Here is a 27,233-nt window from a genome sequence, read left to right as displayed (position 1 = left end):
CTTATATTTCTTATAGTGTGAAGCCTCATTTTAGGTCATCGAGTGGTTCAGAACACTCGACAGAGGGCTCTGTGTCATTGGGGGATGGACCATTAAACAGATCTGGTTCAAGGAACTTTCCAACTGAACGGCATAATCCTACAGTAACAGGGCATCAGGAGCAAAGCTACCTTCCAAAAGAAACTCCTGCTGTACAGATGGAACAGAATGGGGACTATGGTAGGGGCAGGTAAGGAAATAGGGTAATAAATATGGATAAGGTATATGACAACTCTTTGCTCGTAATGTGAATATTTGAAGACCTAGTGATTATTTTTTGTTTTAACTATTGGTGTATGGTTGTACTAATTGAATACAGTGTTCACATAATATGGGTTAATAGTTTTCATAATTATTTAGAAATTTATAGTGCCCATATAGAATATAGCTCTGAGTCAGAGGTTCATAAAGTTACTCTGAAGTTCTTTATGGGTCACTGAGGAAAGAATAGCTTAGGAAGATAAGATGTTATCTGCATTCTAGTTTAATTTCTTACAACTTCTTAACTATGGAAATGGGGTTATACCTTATTGCCTACTCTGCTCGAATGAAACAAAAAACCCTGATATACTTCTGGTGTGGAAGGAACACTACTTAATAAAAATGGCCCAACTTATTTAGTGGTGGTGGTGGTAGTAGATGAAGTTTTTGGTAGATTAGTTTAGGATCCCTTCAGAAGAATATATATTCATCTCTTAATAGTGGAGATATAGAAAATATAGTTAATTAAACTAGAAATTCACCCATCTTTGATAGAGTGTATTATATATTTGAAGAAACTTATGAGTTGTCCCTCACATCATCCCCACCTTTTTTATTGTTGTTAAAAGGAGAACTCTTTTCAGAGGTCGAAGACGACGAGAAGATGAGAGAGTCCAGGTAAGTATTTTTTACCTTTATTACATCTATTCATTTGTTTTTTTCTTTTGTGATTTAGTATGGCATTGGCTTGTGGTCGGTCTTTCCAGGTTTTTGTCTTATTGATTATAGTATTAGACAAAGGTAAATAGAACTTGTGCTTTGACCCTAAAATATCCACTGCTACCACTATGGCCCACCCTTAAAGCACATGTATAGTTAGGAATTTGATCTGTGTTGCTTGTGTTTTTTAAAAATTACTTGAATACCTAATATATTCACATGGTTTAAAAATCAAAAAATGAAAATATTCAATGAAAAGTTTATTACATTGTTAATGGACATTTAAGTAGTTTCAGTCTTTCAGTCTTGTAGCTATGGTAACTTCTTTCCTATGTGTGTAATAACACCTGAAGGAGAATCCTTAGAAATGAGATTTCTGGGTCACAGTTCAGTAAGTTGCTGCCAGCTTACAGCTTTCTGTAGGGGTTGTGCCAGTTTACACTCTGACAGACATTGAACAAAAGTTCCTATTTATCAATAGCCCAATAAAGATAGGACTTTTTGCCAACTTGATAAAGTTTATCATTCACTTAAAAAGCTCTCTGGATGGTGTTGGAAACTTATTACTTGGCAGGGGCGGGCAATTTTCTACCTACTACTTACTCTTCTATCCGCTAATCTTATAAAATTGCTTATAAATTAAAAAAATTTTATAGTTCTAGACATGTTTTTATTTGAATTTTGACTTAAGCTTCAAATTAATCATGTTTTTATTTTTTTGTGGTTAGTTCATGGTGAATGTTTGCCATGTCTTAACTGAGAGCAAAAGGAGTTGAGAAATCAGAATGATGTGGGAACCCACAGAGGTCTCAAGAAAACCCTGCCTAGAATTTACAGATAAATCATAAATTATAGTATAATACTTACTTTATGTGTATAAGTAGTAGTGAATTGTATACACATATAAGTGTACTATACATATAGCATGTAGGCTACATCTAATATAATATACAAATACTACATACATAAGTAGTGAAAAGATAAGCATTTCCAAAGAAGAAAACATATTGCATTATAACACACAGAATGGTCCTCACGGCAAACTGTGAACCTTTTAAAATAGTATTGTTTTTTCATTTATAGCTTTCTGTACCATGGGTAGCCATCATGACATAGCAACAACTTTTTTAGAAGGATACCATTGCAACAGTCCATATGAATCCTCAAATGGCCCTGAACAATTGAGAGAAGAGATTAGTTTTGAAGTCCATTTAATATGTTGAAAATATATTGAGGATTGAGGACTGAAGGGGTGAAGAAAAAGGAGACAAACATGCTTTCCAGTAGGAAAGGCAGAGTGGAAGTGCCTTTGTGCAGGAAGAAGATATTAGCTAGAGATAAAATTTGGGATTTGTCAGCTTACACAAAGTAATTGAAATCATAAAAGTAGATGAAATCATTCAGGGGACTCTGTAAGTGATTTAGAGTGGTCAGGAATGGAACTTTGGGAAATAGTAGCTTTGAGCTGAAGAATGAGATTACTTATTGTTTGAAGTTTCCAAGCAAAATCTGAGCAGAGAAGGCTGATAGACAAATGGATGTCTAGGTTTTCAGGTAAAGGTCTGGGCTGAGAATATTGAAAGTGTACAATTCAGTGAGTTTTGTTAAATTTCCAGTGGTGTGTAGCCAGTCACCAAAAGTGAAAAAGATTGTTGTAAAGGTTGTTTGCATATAGGTAGTAGTTGAAGCCATGAATAGTGGCTATCACACAGGGAGAGTATGGAAGTGAAAAGAGTAGTAACCACATAGAAATTATAAAACTGTCAAAGGGAGTAGGTAGAGAGACACAAGCACCTGATTGTGAGATCTGAAAATCCAAGAGAAAGAGGTATCACAGAAGCTAAGGGAGGAATGAGCTCCCAAAGGAAAGAATGTTTACCATGCCAGGTGCTATACGAGGTTAGGGAAAAAAGTCTGTCAGATTTTGCATTGTGGAAGGCATTGGTGACTTGTCAAAGCAATTTTAGTGGTGATGAATACAGAGGTGAGGCTTGTAGAGGGTATAGGATGGTGGGCAGAAAGGCAGATCAGGAGATTTTTCAAGGAAAGGTACTGTTCTCTTGAGACTATATGAAAGGAGAAAAGCTGATGGCAAATTAGGTCACATAGGGGTTATTTTTGTTCTGGAAGGGAGTATCACAAACTTAGCAAATAGTGGAGATTTGGTTAGCAGGCTTAAGGAGTATGGCAAAGTTTGCAAAAGAAACAGGTGAGGAAGTTGACGAAAGGTAAGAAGGATTGATAAAAAAATAGAGCTCAACTGAGATGAGAAGCCAGGAATTTATAGAACAAACAATTCTTGCATTAGTGTAGAGTTTTGTTTCCTTACAGCTTTCAGCTTCTGTGGTACAGGATTAGGGAATGAGATAGGCATGTGACCTGTTTTATGATTTGTGTCTTTTAGAGACCTCAGTCTTCATCAGCTGAAGCAAAGGCTCCAACACCAAAGTTTGACTTACTAGCCTCAAATTTTCCTCCTTTACCCGGAAGTTCATCAAGAACTCCAGGTGAACTTGTTTTGGAGAGTAGGATGTCTGATGTTGTTAAAGGTGTCTACAAAGAAAAGGTAAACACTGAGGCATCAATCTTTTACTTATGGGACCATAGTTAGCCTTTGTTTGCAGGGTTATAATTTGCAATTTTATTTGCACTTAATATGTATTTCTGTCATAGTTTTTACTCATGGGATTGTCAGCTTGCTTTGAGTATTATAAAAAGATTTATGATAAAGCTACACAGGCCAATAAAGTGCTGGGTGTTCTGTAAGACTAATGAATCACAGACCTGTACCCTTGAAACTAATACATCATATGTTAATTAAAAATAAATAAAATAAAAATTTAACCAATTAAAAAAATAAAATGTTTCTTCACGTTTGCATGTCTTTGGTGTCAGCCAGCTCAGTTTGGTAGAACCAATTAATGCAAGCTGGTGGAAAGTGTTGTTTGCCTGTAATTAGTCAATGATGTAAATGAATTCTAAGTTAGTTTGGTAAATTCAGGCTTTCAAATAATGGAGAGTTGATATCAAAGAGTTAGGGCATCAACCTTTAGGATAGGTACCCCATCCTAAAAAAAAAATTTTTTTTTAAGATTTTATTTATTTATTTGACAGAGAGACACAGCCAGAGAGGGAACACAAGCAGAGGGAGTGGGAGAGGGAGAAGCAGGCTTCCCGCGGAGCAGGGAGCCCGTGCAGGGCTCGATCCCAGGACCCTGGGATCATGACCTGAGCCGAAGGCAGATGCTTAATGACTGAGCCACCCAGGCGCCCCTCCTAAAATATTTTTGAGTGTAGACCTCTTCCTGTGCTAAATCTTTACACCCACATTTTTTTCTCATTTTCTTCCCTTTTTTTCTTAATTCAATTTTTATTTTTATAGTATATACACATAGTACATCTAGGCTTATAGTGAAAAATAGTATCCCTGTGCAACCATTTCAACTAGCTTTTTCTCCTGTTTTCCAAACCCTATATTTCTAACTAACATGGTTATGCTGCTACTTTTCTTTTCTCTTCTCTTTTCTTTTCTTTCATCTCTACACCCAATGTGGGGTTGAACTCAGGACCCCAAGATCAAGAGTTGTGTGCTCCCAATATACTTTATTTCTTGGCTTTCCAATTTTTGATGTTGTCTATTACCTTTCCATTTAGAACCTAAGGATTTAGCTCTCTTAAGCCAACATAATTTTCTTATCTCTCCCTGTATATTGTACTGCATCATATCTAGGATACCATCCATTATAAGATGCCCTATTGATTTAGTATCACTAAAAAAGTAAAAAGCAGGGGCAGCTGGGTGGCTCAGTTGGTTAAGCCTTCAGCTCAGGTCATGATCTCAGAATCCTGAGATCCAGCCACACACCCCTCCCCCATGTCCAGCTCCCTGCTTAACAGGGAGTCTACTTGTCCCTCTGTCCCTCCCCCTTGCTTGTACTCTCTCTCTCAAATAAATAAAGTCTTAAAAAAAAGAAAGTAAAAAGCACTGCCAGTTAGATTCGGATATGCCATCATTTGTAAGTCACATCTTGATATTACCATTTTTTTCCATAACCAAACCTCATAGTATACTGCCATTATTTCTCCTTTCTTATACTCTCAGTGGCCTACTGCACAATTGTGTAGCTGGGACTTGACTTTACCGTCATCCTGAGAATTTTCCTTACTTTCTTTTGTTGGATCCTCACTCTTACTTTCCTTTCCTTTATTATGGTGGGTCACATCTTCCTGAGCTTCCTGAATTAGTGGTTTTTAGTATAAATTTCTTGAGATCTTGTGTTCCAAAAATGTTTTTGTTTTCACATAGGATAATAGCTTATCTCTGTAGAGTTCTGTTTTAGAAATCATTTTCCCATGGAATTTTGAAGGTATTTGTCTTCCCTTGTTTAAAAAATTGTGCAATATTTTAGTTATTTCATCAGCCTTAAGATAGACATTTTTTCCACCTTTGAAAATCTATAATTAAACATTACCTAGTTTAAGTAGTAGTGTTTTTCTTAGTAATACATAAAATAATGGTGCGTTTTACAGTTTATGACTTCTCCCATTTGGTGAGGTGTGATTCACACATACATGCGTTTTTAAAGAAGAAGAATAAAGTGTATTTCCCCTTGTAATCCCAACCCACAGTTGTGGACAGTGAACATCACCAACATCTTAGCAGTGCCATGTGTCTCCCCTCACTTTTTAAGATTCCTCTTATTCCTCCCCTTCAGAGGAAACATCCTGACTGCAGTAACAATTTTGTTGCTTTTTCTATAATTATACCATTCCAGGTTGGGAAACTTTTTCTGTAGAATAGGGCCAGAAAGTAAATATTTTAGGCTTGTGGGCCACATGCTATAAAAACGTAAAAACCACTTTTAGCTCATAGGCCATACCAATCAAACTCAGAGGCTGGATTTGGCCAGCAGGCCTTGGTTTGTCAACCCCTAACCTAGAGAGTATACTGTTCAGTGTGCCTGTTTTTGAACACAACACAAATGGAATGTGTATTCTTCTGTTATTTCTTTCATTCTATATTGTGTAAAATTCATTGGTGTTGATAACTAGTTCATTTTGCACTGTTGTATTCTTTTTAAGAATATTATTCAACTGTTGATGGACACTTGAGCTGTTTTTTTTTGTCTGTTTGACATAAGCAATTCTGTGAATGTTCAAACTACACACACACCCTGTTTTTAGGGTATATACATAGTGGAATTGCTGAGTGATAGGGCATCTTTTAAAATTTACTGTTAAGGTTAAGTTACTTTTTCATGTTTTTATTGGCCATTTGAGTTTCTCTTTATAGAGTGCCAAGTATTTTTTTTTTTTTAAGATTTTATTTATTTATTTGACAAAGAGACACAGCGAGAAAGGGAACACAAGCAGGGGGAGTGGGAGAGGGAGAAGCAGGCTTCCCGCTGAGCGGGGAGCCCGATGTGGGACTCGATCCCAGGACCCTGGGATCATGACCTGAGCTGAAAGCAGACGCCTAACGACTGAGCCACCCAGGTGCCCTAGAGTGCCAAGTATTTGGCACTTTTTTTTTTCTATTGGGTTATCTCTTTATCTTACAGATCCATGGAATTTTTAAATTTATTTTGGATACTAATCCTTTGTCAGTAATGGATATTACTAATTGTGGTTTGTTTTCAGAGTTTAGTATTTGTGAGTGAAAACAGGCTCTTATTTTAGTATGGTCATATTTATCAGTCATTCTTTTATGGTTTGTTCTTTTTTATATCTTGCTTAGGAAATGATCTGGCTTCCCGAGATCCTTTTCGGAAACCTATCATTCTGATCCTCCTGTGACCTTTCCCCCCCTTCTGGAGGCCTTTAGGATCTTTTATTTATCCCTGGTATTCTATGAAGTTATGAAGGTGTATCTTGCTATGACTCCTTTTTAATTCATTGCACCGGATACTTGGTAGACCTTTTCAGTCTGGAAACTTGTCCTTACATGCTAGAAAATTTTCCTGTATTATCTCTTTGATACATTCTTCACTTCTCTTTTCTTCTCTTTAACTCTTAATTGATATTACATCTTGTAGGTCGAACCTCAGATTTTGTTTTGGCTTTCCTAATTTTTATTTTTGTACTTGTCTGTGGTTTCTACAAAGGTTTTCTAAATGTTACCTTTGAACCGACTGAAATTTGGAGGTGCCTGGTGGCTTATTGGTTAAGCATCTGCCTTTGGCCCAGGTCATGATCCCGGGGTCTTGGGATCAAGCCCCACATCAGGCTGCCTGCTCAGTGGGGCATCTGCTGCTCCCTCTCCTACTGCCCTTCTGCACAACCCCCCCAACTCATGCTCGCTTGCTCACTCTCAAATAAATAAAATCTTTAAAAAAATAAATAAACCCACTGAAATTTGTACTTTATCAATCGATTTTAATATCCAGGGCTCGCTATTAGATTTTTTTTGTGGGTTTTTTGTTTGTTTGTTTTTAAGATTTATTTATTTTAGAGAGCACAAGCAGGGGGAGGGGCAGAGGGAGAAGCAGGCTCCCACTGAGCAAGGATCCCAATGCGGGACTCAGTCCCAGGACCCTGGGATCATGACCCGAGCCGAAGGCAGATGCTTAACTGAACCACCCAGGCATCCCTTGCTATTGTTTTTATTTTACTTTTTAAAATTGTGGTGGGGCGCCTGGGTGGCTCAGTCATTGAGTGTCTGCCTTCAGCTCAGGTCATGATCCCAGGGTCCTGGGATCAAGCCCCGCATCAGGCTCCCTGCTCAGGAGGAGGCCTGCTTCTCCCTCTCCCACTCCCCCTGCTTATGTTCCCTCTCTCGCTGTGTCTCTCTCTGTCAAATAAATCTTAAAAAAAAAAAAAAATTGTGGTAAGGGGCGCCTGGGTGGCTCAGGCAGTTAAGCATCTGTTTTCTTTTTTTTTTTAATTTATTTATTTGAGAGAGAGAATGAGAGAGAGAGCATGAGAAGGGAGAGGGTCAGAGGGAGAAGCAGACTCCCTGCCGAGCAGGGAGCCCGATGCGGGACTCGATCCCGGGACTCCAGGATCATGACCTGAGCCGAAGGCAGTCGCTTAACCAACTGAGCCACCCAGGCGCCCTAAGCATCTGTTTTCAACTCAGGTTATGATCCTGGGGTCCTGGGATCAAGCCCCACATCGGACTCCCTGCTCAGTGGTGAGCCTGCTTCTCCCTCTCCCCTCTGCTGCTCTCCCGCCCTTATGCTCTCTCTCTCACTCTATCTCAAATAAATAAAAATCTCTAAAAAAAAAAAATTGTGGTAAATTGCACATAATATAAATTTTACCGTCTTAAGGGGTGCCTGGGTGGTTTAGTCAATTAAGCATCTGACTCTTGATTTCAGCTTTGGTCCTGATCTCAGGGTGGTGAAATCAAGCCCCACATAGGCTCCACGCTCAGCGTGGTGTCTGCTTGAGATTCTCTCCCTCTGCCCCTCTAAAACATTTGCCATCTTAAGCATTGTTCAGTGTATGCAGTTCATTTGTGTTAAATACATTCACATTGTTGTGCATCTAATCTCCAGAACTCTCAATCTTGTAAATATAAAATGCTGTAGGGGACCTGGCTGGCTCAGTTGGTAGAGCATGCAACTCTTGGTCTCTGGGTTGTGAGTAAAGGACCACCTTGGGTGTAGAGATTCCTTAAAACACAAAATCTTTTAAAAGTAATAATAAAATGCTATACCCATTACACAGTGACTCCCATTACCCATTCCCCCTTCCCTCAGCCCCTGGCAGCCACCGTTCTACTTTATCTATATAAATGTGAGTACTCTGGGTGTCTCGTGTAAGTGGAATCATATAATATTTGCCTTTTTGTGACTGGCTTATTTCACTTAGCATGATTTTCTCAAGGTTCATCCATTGTGGTAGTGTGTACCAGTACTTCATTCCTTTTATTGCCCAGTAATATTACATTATATGGATATACCACAGTTTGTTTATCCATTTACCAGTTGATGAGTATTTAGGTTGTTCACAGTTTTTTGGCTGCTATGAATAATGCTGCTATGAACATTTGTGTGTAGACATATTTTCTCTTGGGTATATACTTGCTGGGTCATATGGTAACTGTGTTTAACTTTTTGAGGAACTGCCAGACTATTTTCCAAAATGCACCATTTTGCATTACCACTTAGTGTACGAGAGTTCCAGTGTCTCCATTATCATCACAAACATTTGTTACTTACTGATTATAGCCACCCTGGTGAGTGGAAAGTGATTTCTCATTGTGGTTTTGATTTGCATTTCCCTAATGACTGATGATGATTGAGCCTCTTTATAAGTGCTTATTGGCAATTTGGATATCTTCTTTGGAGACCAAGTGTCTATATGAGTTAATTTTGAAATATGTTTTTACTTTAAGGATAATGAGGAGTTAAGAGTTAGCTGCCCAGTGCCTGCAGAGGATGAACAGACAGACTGCACCTCTGCCCAGCAACTCAGTATGAGTACCAGTCCTCCATGTACAGCTGAGCTTCCTGCATTAAGGTACAGTTTCAGTATAGAAGGTCTTCCACATTAAGATTACTTTCTCTTCTGATCATTCGCTCAGCTGTTTCTGTGTGCTGTGCTAAGTCTAATGTCAAGCTCTCTTTTCCTTAGCACAACTCAGCAAGAAAAGGATCTAGTAGAGGATTCCTCTGTTCAGAAGGATGTTCTCAACCAAACAGCTATACCAGTTTCTTCCCCAAGTAGTGCAAAGCCATCAAGGACAAATAGTGCTTCACCATGTAATAATAACATAAATACAGCTGTAGCTGTGGCCCTACAGGTAACTTGATGAATTTAGTATGTGGGGGGAAAAAAAATAATAGGTTAAATAATGAGATTTTTTTTTCACATAAGTCTTTGCTAGAGCAGAGTCATTTGGAAATAGCCCAAACTGAGGCTGCCTGCCTCAAATGAAGCTCAAGGAGTTTAAAGTCACTGCAAAGAAATGGGAAATTTTAGCCATGTTGAGATAGTGAAGAATAATTATTCATTCTGAGAAGTTTTGGTTTTTGTTGGGTTTTTTTGTTTTTGTTTTAAGATTTATTTGAGCAAGAGAGAGAGCATGAATAGGGGAGAGGGAGAGCCCACACGGGGCTTGATCCCAGGACTCTGGGATGACAACCTGAGCCAGAGGCAGATGCTCAACCATCTGAGCCACCCAGGTTGCCCCCATTCTGGGTTTTGGATTTTTTGTTTGTTTGTTTTTTGTTTTTTAATGGCTTTTTTTCTGATCACCTTATCTAGTTTAAATGAAGCTTCTTTTTTTTTTTTTTTAAAGATTTTTATTTATTTATTTGAGAGAGAGAGAGCATGAGAGGGGGGAGGGTCAGAGGGAGAAGCAGATTCTCCACCGAACAGGGAGTCCGATGCGGGACTCGATCCTGGGACTCCCAGGATCATGACCTGAGCTGAAGGCAGTGGCTTAACCGACTGAGCCACCCAGGCGCCCCGAAGCTTCTTTTTTATTCAAGTTATGATGAATGTATTTTGGGGCTAAAGAGGCTTTGAGCCCCCTTGAAATTCTTTTTTTTCTTTTTTTTTGTAATGTTTAACAAGTCTTATGAGGGCTACTTCCATTTTTATTCAGTTTCCAGAAATCATTTTTATAATTAGGGAAATACAGGAAAGCTGAGCAAAAACACAAAATTTAATAATCTTTTCATTCATTAATATAACTAGTTGCATTTTGGTTTAGTTCCTTTTTCCTAGGTTAAGGGCATTTTATTTTGTTACTTAATAGTACAATAGCAGCTACCGATTACTGAATGCCTGCTATATGCTAAGACCAGTGCTAAGTACTTCTTACATGCTTTATCCCATTCTCATAACACCCCTGTTGTCCTTTTTTTTCCAGATGAGGTAATTAAGACCTTTAATTAGTCTTCTATTAATATATTATTGGTTCCCAGCTGCTCTGTTGAGATTCTTGTGGAATCCATTTCAGGGTTCTTTGTAGCCATGGAAGAGAGAACAGATGTACATTCATCATACGAATGTACATTATTAACTTAACCTGAAAGTACATTATTAACTTCATCTGTCTTTCCTTGTTAGACATTGAGGTTATTTCCAGTTTTTTTCATCACCATAAACAATGCTGACATGAACATCTTTCACATAAATTCCTCAAGTGAAAATACTGTATCATTTATAAATTGCCAAGGCTTTTTATTATTTCAACAAAATTTTTTATTTTTAAGATTGTACCAATACACTTTAATAGCAGTGTATAGGAGAATACCTGTTGCACTCTCCTAGAAGATAGCTTCCTGATTTTCTTGTGGGTCACACTATCCTTTTTGTACTTTACTTAGAGAATGTTCCATAAATTTGTTTTCTTATCTTCACTTCAAAGGAACCCCGAAAGCTAAGTTATGCTGAAGTGTGCCAGAAGCCCCCTAAAGAGCCAGCTCCGGTTCTTGTGCAGCCACTACGAGAACTTCGCTCCAATGTAGTGTCTCCCACCAAAAATGAAGAGAATGGAGCTCCTGAGAAGTCCATTGAGAAATCGCATGAGAAGCCAGAAGCAAGGGCTAGTAAGGAGTATTCTAGCTTCCGAGGCAATACCATTCCCAGGGGAGCAGCTGGAAAAATCAGGGAACAGAGACGCCAGTTTGGCCATAGGGCTATACCTCAGGGAGTGACTCGACGTAATGGCAAAGAGCAATATGTGCCACCCAGATCACCAAAGTAAAACAAACTATTCAAAAACTTCTCTCTCTTCCCATTAAACTTGAGCCGTGGCTATATTGAACTGTTCTGGAGGGGAGGGGGTAGCCAGGAAGGAAACAGGAGAAAAGTGTATGTCCTTAAATCATTATGGATTTTGGAGTTGTGAGCAGTAGAATCCCAAAATTCATCTCTAAAGTGATTTTAAAATGCTGGAGGATTCCAATCAGTATAAATATATATATATATATATGTATACATATATAAAAATATAATTTTTCTATTTTTGTTTTTGATTTTAATTTGCAGAGATCTTCTGCCTAGAATCAATTTTGAGGGTTCAGATTTAGCTTGAGAAAAAAACATATTACACATCCTTCAGTACAGGAGATGAGGGAGTGAGAGAAAATATTTTTTGAAGAAGCATTTCTGTAAAATTAGAAATTACTTTTTTTAATCTATTTAAAGTTTGGCTTGGAGAATGCCATTTCTGCCTATATGGCCTTGTGTTGCAAAGCAGATCAGTGGCTGGGGTGCCTGTTGTGTGAGTGTGTGCAAGAGTGATTGAAGCCAAATCTGTTGTCATGTTAGAAAATGATTTGAAAACTGAATGTAATACTTGAGTAGATTTTTTTTTCCATTTTGAAATTGTCTGTCTTTTTGACCTTAATATTTCATCAAGCTCTGATTGTACTTAGAGATGTGACTATCAATCAGTTTGCTACTCAAGGAAAGAAAGGGGGTTATTCAAAAAATCAAAAATTTGTCTTAGATCTGAGTGGATAGGTCAAATGGACTTCAGAGGTTTAAACTGCTTTGTGATTTCCTGCCCTCCCCCCCAAATAGGAGACAGGTTTTTTCGTTACTTCATTATTCTCTGTTGACTACCCACCCCCCAAAAGCAAAATAACCAACATCCTACAGAATTGTATGTTTCTAATTGCCTTGACCAGTCTAGTCAAATCATATAACTGTTCTAAATCTCTGATTGAACATTGAAGTAGTTTACTCTTCTGTTCATGTATTTAAAACTTTAGATCCCAGAATGGTAGGTCAGACTGACCCTACAGTAATTTATTTGTATTCGTGTTAAAGATGAAACATTGTAACTGATTTCTTAAAGTGTTAAATAGTGTAGAAGTTAAAAAAAAAATTAAAGGCTTAATTTGGGGGTGACTTTTTCTGTTTACAATGTGTTTTATCATCTTCCTTCCTTTTCTCCGCCCACCCCCCCAAAAATAACAGTTTGGAATTCACAGAAACAGAACCAGCAAGTCATGAGATTTTTTTACTTAAGGTGAGAAAGATAGTTGAAGAAAATTAATACATACTTTCTCAGTGAATAAAGTTGTAGCTGTCATATTAAGTAGGCAAGTTTACATGCTGGTGTTTAGAAAATGGCTAAAATATTAAAAACCATGTTGCATTAATCTGTGTTAAGTCATACCATTTTCAGAGTTCCATGTAAGGTGGGGTTTTGTTTTCTTTTTAGGGATAGTTTGTAATAGTCATAACTGTCCCTTATGTTAGTGAATTACATATGTACAAATTGAAACTGTAAATTGTGAACACTGGAAAGCACCATTGTGACATAGAGTAAACATCTTAGTAATATATTAAAATGAATGTAAATGGAGGTTAAAATTACATTACTGTGAAACTCATCTTCCAACTCTAAGTTAAGCTTTAGAGATTTGTATTAGTAGCTAACTAAACACTGCACATTTCTGTACAAGCCAGGATTATCCTTTCTTTGTAACTTATTATTCAGCTTGGCAATTGCTTTTGATTTGGTGGATTGATAACATGGTATAATATATTTAAACAGTTTGAAACTATTCATTTCTACACACTATTTTTAAAAATCATCTGCTAGATGAAACATACAATAAAACTACCTGTGCTGAAATTTGGGGGAAGTTTAGGTCCTTTAAAAAAAAGGTATTAATAATCATTGACTACATCTATGATAAAAGTGCTTATTTTGGTTTACTTAGATAATGCTGCAGTTGGTGGAAATGATAAACATTTAAAGTGTTAACACTCTGTGAATGCATTGGATTTAAGAGAATAAACATTTTATAAAAATCACTTGGTAAGGATTATAAACTTAATTATTGCACTTAAAATGAAACATTACTTTTTTACAATGTGTGTCACATTGTGTTGTATGCTTGTGTGACTTACTGTTAGTTCACCCAACTTCTAAAAGCTATATGTTCTAATTGAAACACAAGAAAAGAGTCTTCTTTTGAAGAAAGCAACTGTGTTCTTGCTTTTTTACCCAAAATGTTACTGAAAGTAGAAATTTGAAGACATCATTTTTTAATTTCTTATATATCGTGTTTTTAATTTAATTTGCCTCATTACAGCTAATAGTTCCCAGTTTGGTGGGATGTATAGGGAAGAAGGAGTGTGTGTGTGTGTAATTATATATATTCACAGTATGTATTTAGCATTTATTTTATTACAGCAGATTTAAGGTTTGTATCTAAATGATGCCTGTGAGTTGTGTGAAAGTGGATTTCTTTTTCCAGCAGTTCTCTGTAACTGATGCAGGTTAGGCGTTTATTGTAGTTCAGCTATTTATTTGGTTCTGTAGAGGGAGGAATTTAAATGTCAAATTTTTCTCTTCATCCTTATGACTTAACATTTCCTTGGGTTATTGGAGGCTCAAAGTAGATACAAGTGATAGTGAGTGTATAGTATGGTGGTTTTCTGTCATAGTTCTTACTTCATGAAGAGAACAAGAGTCACACAAGTTCATCACTTAGCACTTCATAGAGAAGGTATTTAGAGATACTGCAAAACCTGTCTCCATTTTCTATCCTGATAATTGAGGTTTTCATAATATCTAGGGCCTGTCTCTACTCAGTGATTTCATTTTTTTACAAATATAGACATTGGCATTCAAAAGAGTGATCCATCTAAATTTTATTCACTTGGATTTTGCAAGAGAGGATCTTTAATCAGGATTTATTGTTGTCATCTTTTGTGCTCCATTTGCATGTGATCTCAAATTACATGTGATTTTTAATTTATTTTTGGTTCCTAAAATTAAGGTAGCTTGAATATTGTTTCACATTCCTTTTTAAATAACCAGGTTGGCTTTGCAAAAGGCTTAATGATGGAGTATTTGCGTCTGCTGGAGCAGAAAACAGTATTGAAAAGTTACTGAACGCTTTCTTTAGCTTTATTAGTTATGGCCTTAATATTTAGTCTTTTGGCTTAAATGTCCCCTGGTTTTACTTTGACACAGTTGAACAGCACTGGGGTTGTCTCTTGATATTTGTGTTGGGCATGTATATTAACCATATTTTAAAAGTACCCATTTTGTTTGTTTTTACAGAAAAGATAAAATGCAAGAGGACATTGTATTCCTTTTGAGGGTTTTTATAAATTATTAACTATATGGTGAGGTTTTTTCCTAATTTTTTATATTTCCTTACAATTTTGTGGCCATTAATTTAACTTTAGGCTTTTCTGGTATATCCTAACTTAGCTAGTCTGAGCTTCCAAGAAGATACATAGACATTTCAGTTTTTATTAACTGAATGAGACATTTTAAGAAGTTGAAAGAGAATTTGTGTTCAAGTTGAAAGTAAACTCTCTTTCAAAATCACCTGATTATTAAATAATTTATTTTTAAAAACTAACAACTTTTTATGAATTGTTGAGTAGACAGTTCCTAAAAGTACAACTCAGATGTCAACAGGTTGTGTATAAAATAAAATGGCTTTATTTTCAGTTTTGTAGCACAAAACACTGATTAGTATAGATAAAGAAACATCTACATCAATGTTGATTTTTTTTTTTTTTTTTTTTTGCCTGATTTACATGTCTTTTGAGTGACCCCTGTTAAATGTTCAGGGTCAGGGATCAGAACCAGTTACCCAGCTTCTATTTTGTCCATTGCTTAGGTTTGTTCCTGTTGTCCAAACCGCCCCCTCCCCCCCAAAAAAGATGGTGTGACACATGCTCATGCATATTATGTTAAAATGAGTACATCTTGTATTTGTATTTCTGTTTTCAACATTACCAAGGTGCTATGGGAAATTAAAGTAACACAAAATTAGAAAAAATAAAGTTATTTAAAAGCAGAACTGGTTTCCTTTTCTCCAGGTGGCTTATGTCTAATGACTACTTGTATTTATTTTTCCACAATCTTTTATGTTGCCTAGTCTCTGAGTTCTATCATTATTATGGTCTCAGCTCTTTTTTTGGTTTGGTTTGGGGGAGTGGGGTACAGGATGTGTGATATTTCATCTGTAAAGTGAGGGAAGAGAGCCAGAAGTTTCAGCTTTATGGTCTTAGGGTTGTCTTAAATTCTTTTAGTGTTGGAAGCAATGGTGATGTGGGGAAAAAAACCATAGGGCAATGTGTAACTTAAGGATTTTGCTTTTCTGGGGCAGATTATGGCCTGACCTGGGTATGTAAATTCTAAGCTTTTAAACTTTTATTTCCAAGAGAAAACCATTAGGTTATTTTTAGCTTTTACCACATCTTTGTTTTGTTATATCTAAAGCTAAAGGGTTTGGGGAGCTTTTTAAAGGGAAAGTTTACTGGGAAATTTAAATGAATCTTTTTTTCTTTTTAAAACTGTGTTAAGGCATAAATGGGTAAAAGGGGAAAATGAAGTGTTTCATAGCTATTATACCACAGTTTATTCTTCAGTTGCCCAGTTAAGGTGAACTTTTTTATAGTAGAAATCTAGGTCTTTCAAATGTGGTGGACTAATTTCAAATTAGATTCACTAGTTAATCAAAAATACTCAGAAATGTCTACTATTCTACCAATTTATGTGATAGGAGTATGTTTGTAAAAAATATACATGAAGGTAGCACTGAATGTGAACATTCACTTTGATAATTAGTTAGTAGCATTGCCCTTTAAACAGCTAAAACCTTTAATTTGATAATGAATAGTTACTTTAATGAAGATAGTTAATATCAGTGAGTAAAATGGTCCCAGTAATAACAGGTTTACAGAGTTGTAAATTAACAAAGGCTTAAGGCCTTAAATCAGTATATTAATAAAGTTTATTTGGCCAAGAGAGGGGGTTGTGCAACCTAAATTTCTTTTTTATCATATCAGGACACAGTGTAATTGTGTATTCTTTTTAGTGGTCTAATAACCAACTTGGCAAACTTAGTTATGTAGGCTTTGAGTTGTATTTAAAATGAATGGATTTGTCAAGAGTCTTATGAAAGGTAACATTTATGCCCTTTATTTTATTTTCCTACTATGCCTTTTAGAAAATACTAACTTAAATATATGTCTCCCAAGTTTAAGTTTCAGTTTTATATTCCTGGAAGTTTTTTGTAAAGTTTAACAGTTACTGCTAAAGGATGGTGAATTTCTTTAAAAGTCTGACAAAACTATCAAGGGTGTTCTTAGTTTGTGTGAGGGTTTAAAGGAACTGGGATGTTTTCACTTTCTTCATAATGCTCCCACATACGGACCTTCATTTTCTTCTGGTGTTGTAGGAAACAAAAGAACAAGCTACCTAAACATTATCTTTTTTTTTTTTTTATGTGTTTGTTTAATTTCTACACCCAATGTGGGACTCAAACTCATGACTGAGATCAAGAGTCGCATGCTCTGGGTGCCTGGGTGGCTCAGTTGGTTAAGCCACTGCCTTCGGCTCAGGTCATGATCCTGGAGTCCCGGGATCGAGTCCTGCATCGGGCTCCCTGCTCAGCAGGGAGTCTGTTCTCCCTCTGACCCTACCCCTTCATGTTCTCGCTCTCTCATTCTCTCTCTCAAGTAAATAAAATCTAAAAAAAAAAAAAAAGTCACATGCTCTTCTCACTGAGCCAGCCAGGCACCGCTAAACATTTTTTAAAATTCGTTTTTGGTAGCTGCTCTGCAGATCTTTGAAAGTGTGTTCTTTACCGTTTCTTTTGTATGTTTACTGTATCAGACTTAATGAACCATAGTAGGATTCCAACCTCCCTATAATATGTATGCTGCTTTTATCCTTACACCCTTGTGTTTCGAATGATGTATCTAAAGTTGTAGTTTTGCATTCCCAATTCTGCCTGTACAAGTAACTGACATTGATTTATCACAACTAAGGTATTGGGTAGAGTATTTATTAATATATATTATGTCAGCCGGTATTTATTGCATGCTATGTTCCAGACAGTGTACTAGGCAGCAAAAATAGGATTCCTGCCCTTATTGTGCCTAGCATGAAATAGTCCTAAGTAATTGCAAAGTGAGACCAGTAGTAAATATGAAAGCAGGAATCAGAATCTGTGATTGGGAGTGAGGGATGGTGCGGGGATAGATCTTTCTCTGAGAAAGGGGACGTATCTGAAGGAGTAAAAGTTAATTAGGTGAGCAGAAGGGTGTTCAGATGAGGAACAACTTGTGCATTGAGCACTTTACCATGCATTGAAGAATTAGAGAGTCCTGCACATACAGCATGGGCGACATTATTTCATCTTTCAAGCTGAGGCTGAAGAAGGGAAGAGCCAGACTCCTGGGATTTGAAATTTGTGCACTATGGAGAATAGATGGGAGACTGATTAGATTATACCTCATGGTGATAGGTTGGAACAAAGTGGAAGATTTGAGGAACTTCTGGGAACAGGACTTGATGAGATAAATGGAGGGAGGAAAAGTTAAGAAGGCATCAAAAATGACTCATGAATTTGTGGAACTGGATGGAAGTTTGTGCCATTCACCATGATTGGAGGGATACATTGTCAAAGAACATTTTGTGGGGTGGGAAATATAATTATGAGTACAGTTTTGAAATAGGCTTGTTCATTTTGCAGAATTTCTGATAATGGAGAGATGGGGGAACAAAACTAATACTAAACTAAAATCATCCCTTTTAAGTCCAAAAGACAATAGTTCGTTTCCAGCCTTTATAAAGTGGTTTTCATTAGATTACATTTTCTTTTAGCTAATTTTTTTTTCCCCGCAACCTGCCCCACCTCCACTCCTCTTTCAGCTAATTTAAAATGTGACCATTAGGGACAAGGCTAAATAAAAAATGTTTGGTCTTAATTATTGGTATCTTAATCCCAATCATCCCTTGTCCCACCTGGACAGTTTTCAGGCTACCAAGTATCGTGCTAACCACTTAATATATGATTTCATTCAAGACTTGATGTTCTCTCTCCCCACCAATAAGGTCTGTCCTGTATTGAAGAGGAATAAAAAGCATTAAGCTTGTCATAACTGTACCGCTAAACATTTTCTTCACAATCAGTGTACCATTCTATGTGTAGATTCCTAAAAGACATAATTCATGTCTGCTTCAGGAAAACCATTTGTGCCCTAGAAATCGTAATAGCCATAAACATGGCTTGAAGGTTGTAGAATTTAAATACCTATCAAACTTTCCCCTTTAATTAAATTAAAGGCTTCTCAGCTATGTAGCCATCTGTGCTACTAAATCTTGGTATATTTAGGCAAATCTTTTAATTCCCTGCTTGTTTACTCATCTGTTAAATTGTGGAGTAATAGTCAATACTCTTCAAAGTTTCCAAATGTAAACTTACTAAAATTTTCCTAAAAATGTGTTGTCTTACCACTATCTTATTTTCCTGTGGATGTATAGCTATTTGTGTGGCATGCCATTTTTCATCAGTATTTAAACCTTCAGAAAATACCCACAAACTCTCTATGACCTTAATTCTGCTTACGAACACTTTGATATTATATATCTACTATAAGACAAGATACTAGGTGCATAGGATGCTAAAATTATGAAATTCTTACCCTAATAACGTGAGTCGAGCATCATAAGCCAACATATTGCTATAAAGTGTTTAAAATGCCTTCATTTTCAAATACTATGGTCAGCCCTCCTGGTAGCAGAAGGCATTAAATTTCAAGTTGACTTGTAATCAGTAGGAGTTGGCTAGGTAGGCAAAGGGATGGGTGGCATACCAGCAAAGAGTGCAAGTGAAAAAGGCAAATTCAGCATAATAGTTTGGAATGGGTGGAGCATAGATTTCAATAGAATATAGCAAGAGAAAAGCTGAAGAATTTCATTTGTAGTTAAATCATGACCAATCCTACGCTAAGAAAATGAGTTCACTGATTTTGCAGGGAATAGAGAATCACTAAAAGTCCTAAGCAGAGAATTACAGATAGATTTGAAATTGAGAATTCTGGTGGCTATGTAAATTGTTTGGGATTGTCCAGGTGAGCAGGATGTTTGGGACTGAGACCAGCAGTTAGAATAATGTGATAGGATGAATAATTCTCTCCCACATAGATGTCCACATCCTAATCCCCAGAACCTATGGAAGTTACTTTATATAGCAAAAGGGATTTTGCAGCTGTGATTAAGGATCTTGAAATGGGGTGATTATCCTGGATTATCCAGGTGAGCACAATATAGTCCAGAAGTATTCATAAGAGGGAGACAGATGAGCTAATAGACATGATGATGGAAGAAGAGTAAAGTGATGCACCCATGAGCCAAGGAACACCAGCAGCCTTTAGAAGTTGGAAGAGGTGCAAGGAAAAGATTCTCTCCTGGATCCTCCAGAAGGAACTAGCCCAGGCAACACTTTGATTTTTGCCCCCATAAAACTCAGATTTCTGACCTCCAGAACTGTATGAGAATAAATGTGTTGTTCTAAATCACTAAATTGATGGTAATTTGTTATGGCAGCAATAGGAAACTCATCAAATGGAGAGAAAGAGACGGATATCCATGATTTTAAGGAAATAGAATGAACAGGAATTGGTATCTGGTTGGATGTGAGAATGGGGAAAATTTTAGGATGCCTGTTAAGTAACCTGATAATGTCATGAGTGACTAAGTGTAGAAATAGGTTACAAAATCCTGGAAAATGTTAAAGTTGGCACACACACAAATGTGTGTGTGTATATTTATAATCAATACCCAAGTTTTTATATACCTGCTATGAGAGTATAGATTAACAAAATCATTTTGGAGAGCAGTTTGGCTGTATTTAGAGGAAGTGACAAGCACATCTTGCAAAATCACGATTCCACTTCTGGATTATATTCGCTGGGACAACCACTGGATTTTATTCATGGGCACTGCAAGAATGTTGCAGCTTTTTTTTTTTCCCCAAACAATGAGAAGCTAAAACTAATGTCCATCAATATAATGTCCAATTATACTGTGTCTTATGATGGTATACTATACATTGTTTAAAATGAATAAACGGGCTCCTGTGTGGCTCAGTCATTAAGCGTCTGCCTTCGGCTCAGGTCATGATCCCAGGGTCCTGGGATCGAGCCTCACATCAGGCTCCCGGCTCAGCGGGAAGTCTGCTTCTCCCTCTCCCACTCCCCCTGCTTGTGTTCCCTCTCTCACTGTGTCTCTCTCAGTCAAATAAAATCTTTTAAAAAAATAAAATGAATGAACTGGAACAGCTCTTATGTGTCAAAAGAGCAAGTTAGATTGGCATATAGAGTTTGATACCTTTTTTATAGTCCTAAGTTTACTATATATTATGATACATCTAATAAAAGTTATAAAAGTGTACTAATATGCTTGGGAATGATACCATCCGCAAGATGGTGATACCTTTTAAATAACCATCTTTGGGGGACGCCTGGGTGGCTCAGTCGTTAAGCGTCTGCCTTCGGCTCAGGTCATGATCCCGGGGTCTTGGGATCGAGTCCCACATCAGGCTCCTTGCTCAGTGAGGAGCCTGCTTCTCCCTCTCCCTCTCCTGCTCCCCCTGCTTGTGCTCTCTCTGTCTCTCTGACAAATGAATAAAAATCTTTAAAATAAATAAATAAATAACCAGCTTTGGGGAAGGAGGGAGGAGGCAGGTGGGTAACAGGGATGGGTGTATAGGGCTTTCACGTGTATGTATAATGTCTTTAAAGTTCTGAAGAAGAAATAGGTGATGAGATGGGTACACAGGTATAATTCTTTACACTTAGAAATGTTTTCAAATAAAAACAATTTTTAAAAATATAGAGGAGGAAAAGGAGTTCTCAAACACTACTAGCATTAAACATTCCAACAAGAGAAGTAGGAGAAAGGGATGTCAAAGAAATTAAAGGAGAAAATGTCGACATGTGGAGTGTTCAAGATAAATGCCACATTAATGAGATGACTGAGGAGTCCATTGGCTTTGACAATTGGGTAGTTACTGGTAAACATTACCAGACTAATTTAATAGACTATAAATGCGAGCCTGGATAGTAACAGGGTTGAAAAGAGGTTGGAAAGTAGATAGAGGGAAGCCAGTTGCCTATTTTTTTTTTAAAGATTTTATTTATTTGACAGAGAGAGACACAGCGAGAGAGGGAACACAAGCAGGGGGAGTGGGAGAGGGAGAAGCAGGCTCCCCGCTGAGCAGGGAGCCCGATGCGGGGCTCGATTCCAGGACCCTGGGATCATGACCCGAGCTGAAGGCAGACGCTTAACGACTGAGCCACCCGGGCTCCCCGCCAGTTGCCTATTTTAAATGTCCAGTGGTGGAGCTGGATCCATGTGCATAATCTCACTCTAGCCCCTATCTCTCCATTTCTCCCTTTTCTCCCCCACTTTTCTCTCCCATGCCCAGTCTAACAGCTGTGTGTTGGCTTCTTTCTCAAGTGAACTTTCTCCATGTGACAGGAAGTGTTGTACAGTAGCAGTTATATATTTACATGGTCCTTGCTGCAACTTCTAGATAAAGAATTCTCTCCCCCAGTGTCCATATAGCAAATCTTTTACACAACAGGACAAATCACCCTCAGGAGTTCTAGGTTTTTATGATCTCATAGTTTAGATCTCCAGAGATCAAGAGACATGATACTCCCAGCATCTATGTATCATTTAGTTATCTCTTATCTGTTATTGCTAAAACTATATTTCCTTGATTTCTGGTGAGTTAAAATTTTTTTCATATATTTATTAACCATATATTATTTATTGCTTATTTTTTCATTAGGTTGTCATTTTTTGTTTACTAGTGGGGTTCTTCACATTCTGGATATTTCATTGTTAAATATATTGTATTCTTACTGGTAATATTTAAGATTTTAACTTCTATATGATCTCTTGTATTTTTAATTGTCTTTGAAGCCCTACCTGTCAATCTTTCCCTATATGACTTGCTTAGAAAAGCCTTCCTTATCGTGAAGCTTTTAAATATTTTTTCTTCTACTTTCTTCTAATACTTAATAATTTTACTTTTTAAATTTTAGCTTTTAAACACATTCAGTTTATTTTGGTGCATTATGGAAGTGTTTAACTTATTTTTTCTGAATAGTCATTGGTTCAAAAACTATTTACTAAATAGTTGATCTTTTCTCCCTTATTTGAGATGCTACCTTTATCAAAAAGGAAATTTCCAGTTATGCATAAATCTGTTTCTTCAAAATTTATCAAATTCCTTTTATCCTATTCCTGCATTAATAACACCCCATTTTAAGGCCTGTAGCTTTTTAGTATATTTTGTTGTTTGAAAGGGCAAATTGCTTCCATGGTTGTTTTTGTTAAAATGTCTGCCTATTCTTGTGACTTTTTTTTCTGTAACTACAATTTTAGAATCCGCTAACAAATTTTGTTTTAAAATTCTATTGGGGTTTCTATGGATATTATGTTGCACTTACAGGAAATTTTGGGAGAAGTGACTTTTTGGTTTTAAGTCTTGTAGCTTTTTAGTATGCTCTGATCCTCCTTTTAAATTTTTTAGTTTTAGTTTTTCTTGACTTTCCTTGAGCATTTTATCTTCTACTGAAACTTTAGAATTAGCTGCTCAGTTACAATTTAGAAAATTACAATAGGATTTTGGTGAAAATTGCACTGATTTTTATAGATTAGTTTTTGGAGCATTGATATATATTTTTTTCCATTTAGGTCTTCTTTTAAAAAATTCAGTTAGCTTTTTCTTCATCTAAGTCTTGTACATGTCTTGTTGGGTTTGTGCCTACTTACGTTTTGCTGTAACTGTGAATGGATTTTTTTTTTCAATTCACTGTTGCTCTAATACAGGAAAGTTATTTATTTTTATATGTTGACCTTAATGTTAAGCCACTTTAAAAATTTTTCATAAGTCTGATAAAACTACACTATAAGCTTTATGAGAGGATAGACCTTATGCAAACACTGTATTCCCTACCACCTAAACAGTGCCTACATGTGACATTAACTCAGTATGTTTGAATGCATGAATGAACGAATGAATGATGGTATTTTAGTTGATTCTCTTGGACTTCTGGGTAGACAATATTTCTAATTTTTCAGCCATTATAATTATGAGACTTTTAGTAAAGATTGTTCTGCAGGTTCATGTTTTGAAGTATCCTTTTTCTTACCTATGCATCAATATTAGATAAAATAGAACAAGATAAAATTACAAAGCAATGGCCTTATGCAGAAATAGTATTTCTCTGTGCTTAAAAATGTTTGGTTATGAGAAATTTTTTCATATATACAAAAATAGAATAGTATAATCAACCTGCATATTCTCATCACTCAACTTCCATTATGATCTTAGCCAATATTATTTTATATATACTTCTACTTTCTTCCCACCCCACCTTCCAATGGGCTTTTATGAAGCAACTCTCAGGCATACCATTTCACCCATTATTATTAGAGTACATTTCCCCCTTAAAAAGTAGTCTTTTAGTTACATAATCACAATGCCATTGCCATATGTAAAAATATAAATCATTCCTTAATATCTAGTGTTAGAATTTCCCTGGTCCTCAGATTTTTTCTGTTTTAAAAAATCTCTTCTCCATTATGTTAATTATACTGGAATTAAAATTTTTAAAAAAGAAAAAGAAAAAAGCTTTAAAAATAAAAGCCAAGATCTGATCACCAGTTCTGCTCATTGCCGCAAACATACACATTCGTGCACTTGCACACACACACGTATCTGTATTTATTCCTATATCTCTATACTGAGACCTATGAGTTCAATACTAAAAAAAAAAAAAAAAAAGTCTATAGGGGAAGATGGTAGGCTCACCTCATCCCATGAATACAACTAGGTAATTATCAAATCATCTAAATACTCCAGAAATTGACCTGAAGACTGGCAGGACAAACTCCACAACTAAAGATAGAGAAGAGGTCACATTCAAGAAGGTAGGAAGTGTGGGAGAGAAATGGACTGTGGCCACTACAGTGGGGAGGGATCCCCAGTCATGGAGAAGGGTGAGAGGCAAACTAGCACATGGGAGCGCCCGGGGAAAATGAATCCCCATAGCAATTGGCTTAGAAAATGAGAGGGCCAGAATTTCATTAGTTCTTGCAACCAACAGGACTTAAAGCCTGGAGTTTTAAAGGTCAGCGTGCTGGGCTCTGGGAGAGTTCAGAGGACACTGGGGCTATTCTTGGAGAGAAGTCAGGGCAAACAGCCCACAGACATACAACGTGGGGACAGTGATCTGAAGAATGCCTGGAGCACACAGTGGAGAGGTTAGTTTCCCCTTTCGGAGTGTGTCTCAGAAAGGCAGCATTTGGGTGCCTTCATTAAACGTCTGTCTTCGGCTCAGGTCATGATCCCGGGGTCCTGGGATCAAGCCCCATATCGGGCTCCCTGCGAAGCCTGCTTCTCCCTCTCCCACTCCCCCTGCTTGTTTTCCCTCTCTTGCTGTGTCTCTCTCTGTCAAATAAATATATAAAATCTTAAAAAAAAAAAAAAAAGGAAAGAAAGAAAAAAAAAAAAAAGGAAAGAAAGAAAAAAAAAAAAAAAAGAAAGGCAGCATTCATGGAGAGACCCCTCAGGAACAAAGGAACTGACCAGGACCATTTTCTTCCCTGACCCCTCAGCAAAAGCACAGGGCCACCGGCCAGAACCAGCACAGCACTGACACTCCCTAACTTATACCAAACTACATCCCCTCATGCTCTGGTGGAACCACCCTCCCCAATCACACTTGCCTCAGTCCCAGTGCAGTGGGGCCCCTCCCCCAGAAGACCAGCCCAAACCCCTGTCCACACTGCCGCTCCCAACACGGGAAACTTGTGAGACCTCAGTTCTGTTGGTTGTGGCAACAGGTCTCATTTCACAAGCAGACCAGAGCACACCTAGTTAAAACACTCCACATTCAGGGATGCCTGGGTGGCTCAGGCAGTTAAGTGTCCAAATCTTGGTTTCCAGCTCAGGTTAAGATAAGGTGGTGAGATAGAGCCCTCTGTGATCAGCATGGAATCTGCTTGAGATTCTCTCTCCCTCCCCCACCATGCTCCTTCCCCTAAAATAAATAAGGGTGCCTGGGTGGCTCAGTAAGTTAAGCATCCAACTCTTGGTTTCTGCTCAGGTCATGATCTCTGGGTAGTGGGATCCAGCCCTTTATCTGGGCTCCCTGCTCAGTGGGGGGTGTACATGGGATTCTCTTCCTCTCCCTCTCCCTCTGCCCCTCCCCTGCACTCTCTCTCTCTCTCTCAAATAAATAAATAAGTCCTTAAAAAATTAAATAAAATAATAAATAAAATCTTAAAAAAAAAATAAGTGCCACATTCAGGCCAGAGACCAAACACTACCCATAACAGGCAAAGACAGCCTCTGCAGACAACTAGACTAAAGGATAAAGTGACAAAGACACAACATCAGAGTGCACGCAGTACACGTTGGAGCCACTCCTGGAAGCACCAGGCTCTCAAGAACAGGGGACACTACATGTCAGGGCACTACAAGACCTCTTCTTCATAAAGCCATTCCCCTTAAGACTAGGAGACAAAGCTGACTTTTCAAGTGCACAGAAACAGGCACAGAGACTTAGACGGTCTGAGAGAACTGTCTAGGAACACAGAGGAATTTGTCCCAAATGAAAGAACAGGACAATGCCACAGCCAGAGATCTAAGCAAAACAGACATAAGTTGGGGCACCTGGGTGGCTCAGTCATTAAGCGTCTGCCTTCGGCTCAGGTCATGATCCCAGGGTCCTGGGATCGAGCCCCGCATCGGGCTCCCTGCTCCGTAGGAAGCCTGCTTCTTCCTCTCCTGTTCCCCCTGTTTGTGTTCGCTCTCTCACTGTATCTCTTTCTGTCAAATAAATAAATAAAATCTTTTTTAAAAAAAGTATTAAAAACAGATATAAGTAACATGCCTGGTGGAGAATTTAAAACAATGATTATAGGATACTCACTGGACTTGAGAAAAGAGTGGAGGAAGTAGGTGAGACCATTAACACAGAAATAAGGGATAACACAGCAGAGATAAAGGGCTCAGTAAATGAAATGAGAAATATGCTTGATCTGGGCGCCTGGGTGGCTCAGTCATTAAGCGTCTGCCTTCGGCTCAGGTCATGATCCCAGGGTCCTGGGATCGAGTCCCACATCGGGCTCCCTGCTCCACGGGAAGCCTGCTTCTCCCTCTCCCACTCCCCCTGCTTGTGTTCCTGCTCTCACTGTCTCTCTCTGTCAAATAAATAAATAAAATCTTAAAAAAAAAAAAGAAATATGCTTGATAGAATGAACAGTAGGCTAGAAGGAGCAGAGGAATGAATGACCTAGAACACAGAGTAATGGAAAATAATCAAGCTGAGCAAAAGAGAGAAAAAAAAATTATGCAAAATGAGAATAGACTTAGGGGAATCAGTGAGTCCATCAGATGTAGTAACATTCATATTATAGGAGTCCCAGAATAAGAAAAGAGAGAGGAGACAGAGAATTTATTTGAAGAAATAATAGCCAAAAACTTCCCTAATCTGGGGAAGGAAACAGATATCCAGAT

At 37.5% G+C, this 27,233-nt stretch overlaps 1 protein-coding gene across 9 annotated transcripts in view; it reads left to right on the top strand.

Moving 5' to 3' along the window:
• Positions 1-15,597, top strand: part of LARP4 (La ribonucleoprotein 4) — a 160,156-nt gene extending 144,559 nt beyond the window's left edge. For 8 of the 9 annotated variants that reach the window (XM_027592771.2, XM_027592774.2, XM_027592770.2 and 5 more), the window contains 6 exons: positions 17-229; positions 870-918; positions 3,365-3,526; positions 9,302-9,426; positions 9,541-9,709; positions 11,285-15,597. In XM_027592771.2, the coding sequence (XP_027448572.1) occupies positions 17-229; positions 870-918; positions 3,365-3,526; positions 9,302-9,426; positions 9,541-9,709; positions 11,285-11,623 (1,057 nt within the window). In that variant the 3' untranslated portion in view covers positions 11,624-15,597. The remainder of the gene's footprint in view (positions 1-16; positions 230-869; positions 919-3,364; positions 3,527-9,301; positions 9,427-9,540; positions 9,710-11,284) is intronic. The other variant, XM_027592776.2, reaches the window with a different exon arrangement.
• The last annotated feature ends 11,636 nt before the right edge of the window (positions 15,598-27,233 follow it).

The sequence above is a fragment of the Zalophus californianus genome, chromosome 9 (genome assembly GCF_009762305.2).
Source record: "Zalophus californianus isolate mZalCal1 chromosome 9, mZalCal1.pri.v2, whole genome shotgun sequence".
In the NCBI taxonomy this organism is placed as follows: domain Eukaryota; kingdom Metazoa; phylum Chordata; class Mammalia; order Carnivora; family Otariidae; genus Zalophus; species Zalophus californianus.
The sequence above is the reverse complement of the archived record's forward strand: the minus strand, read 5'-3'. Positions and strand labels throughout refer to the sequence as shown.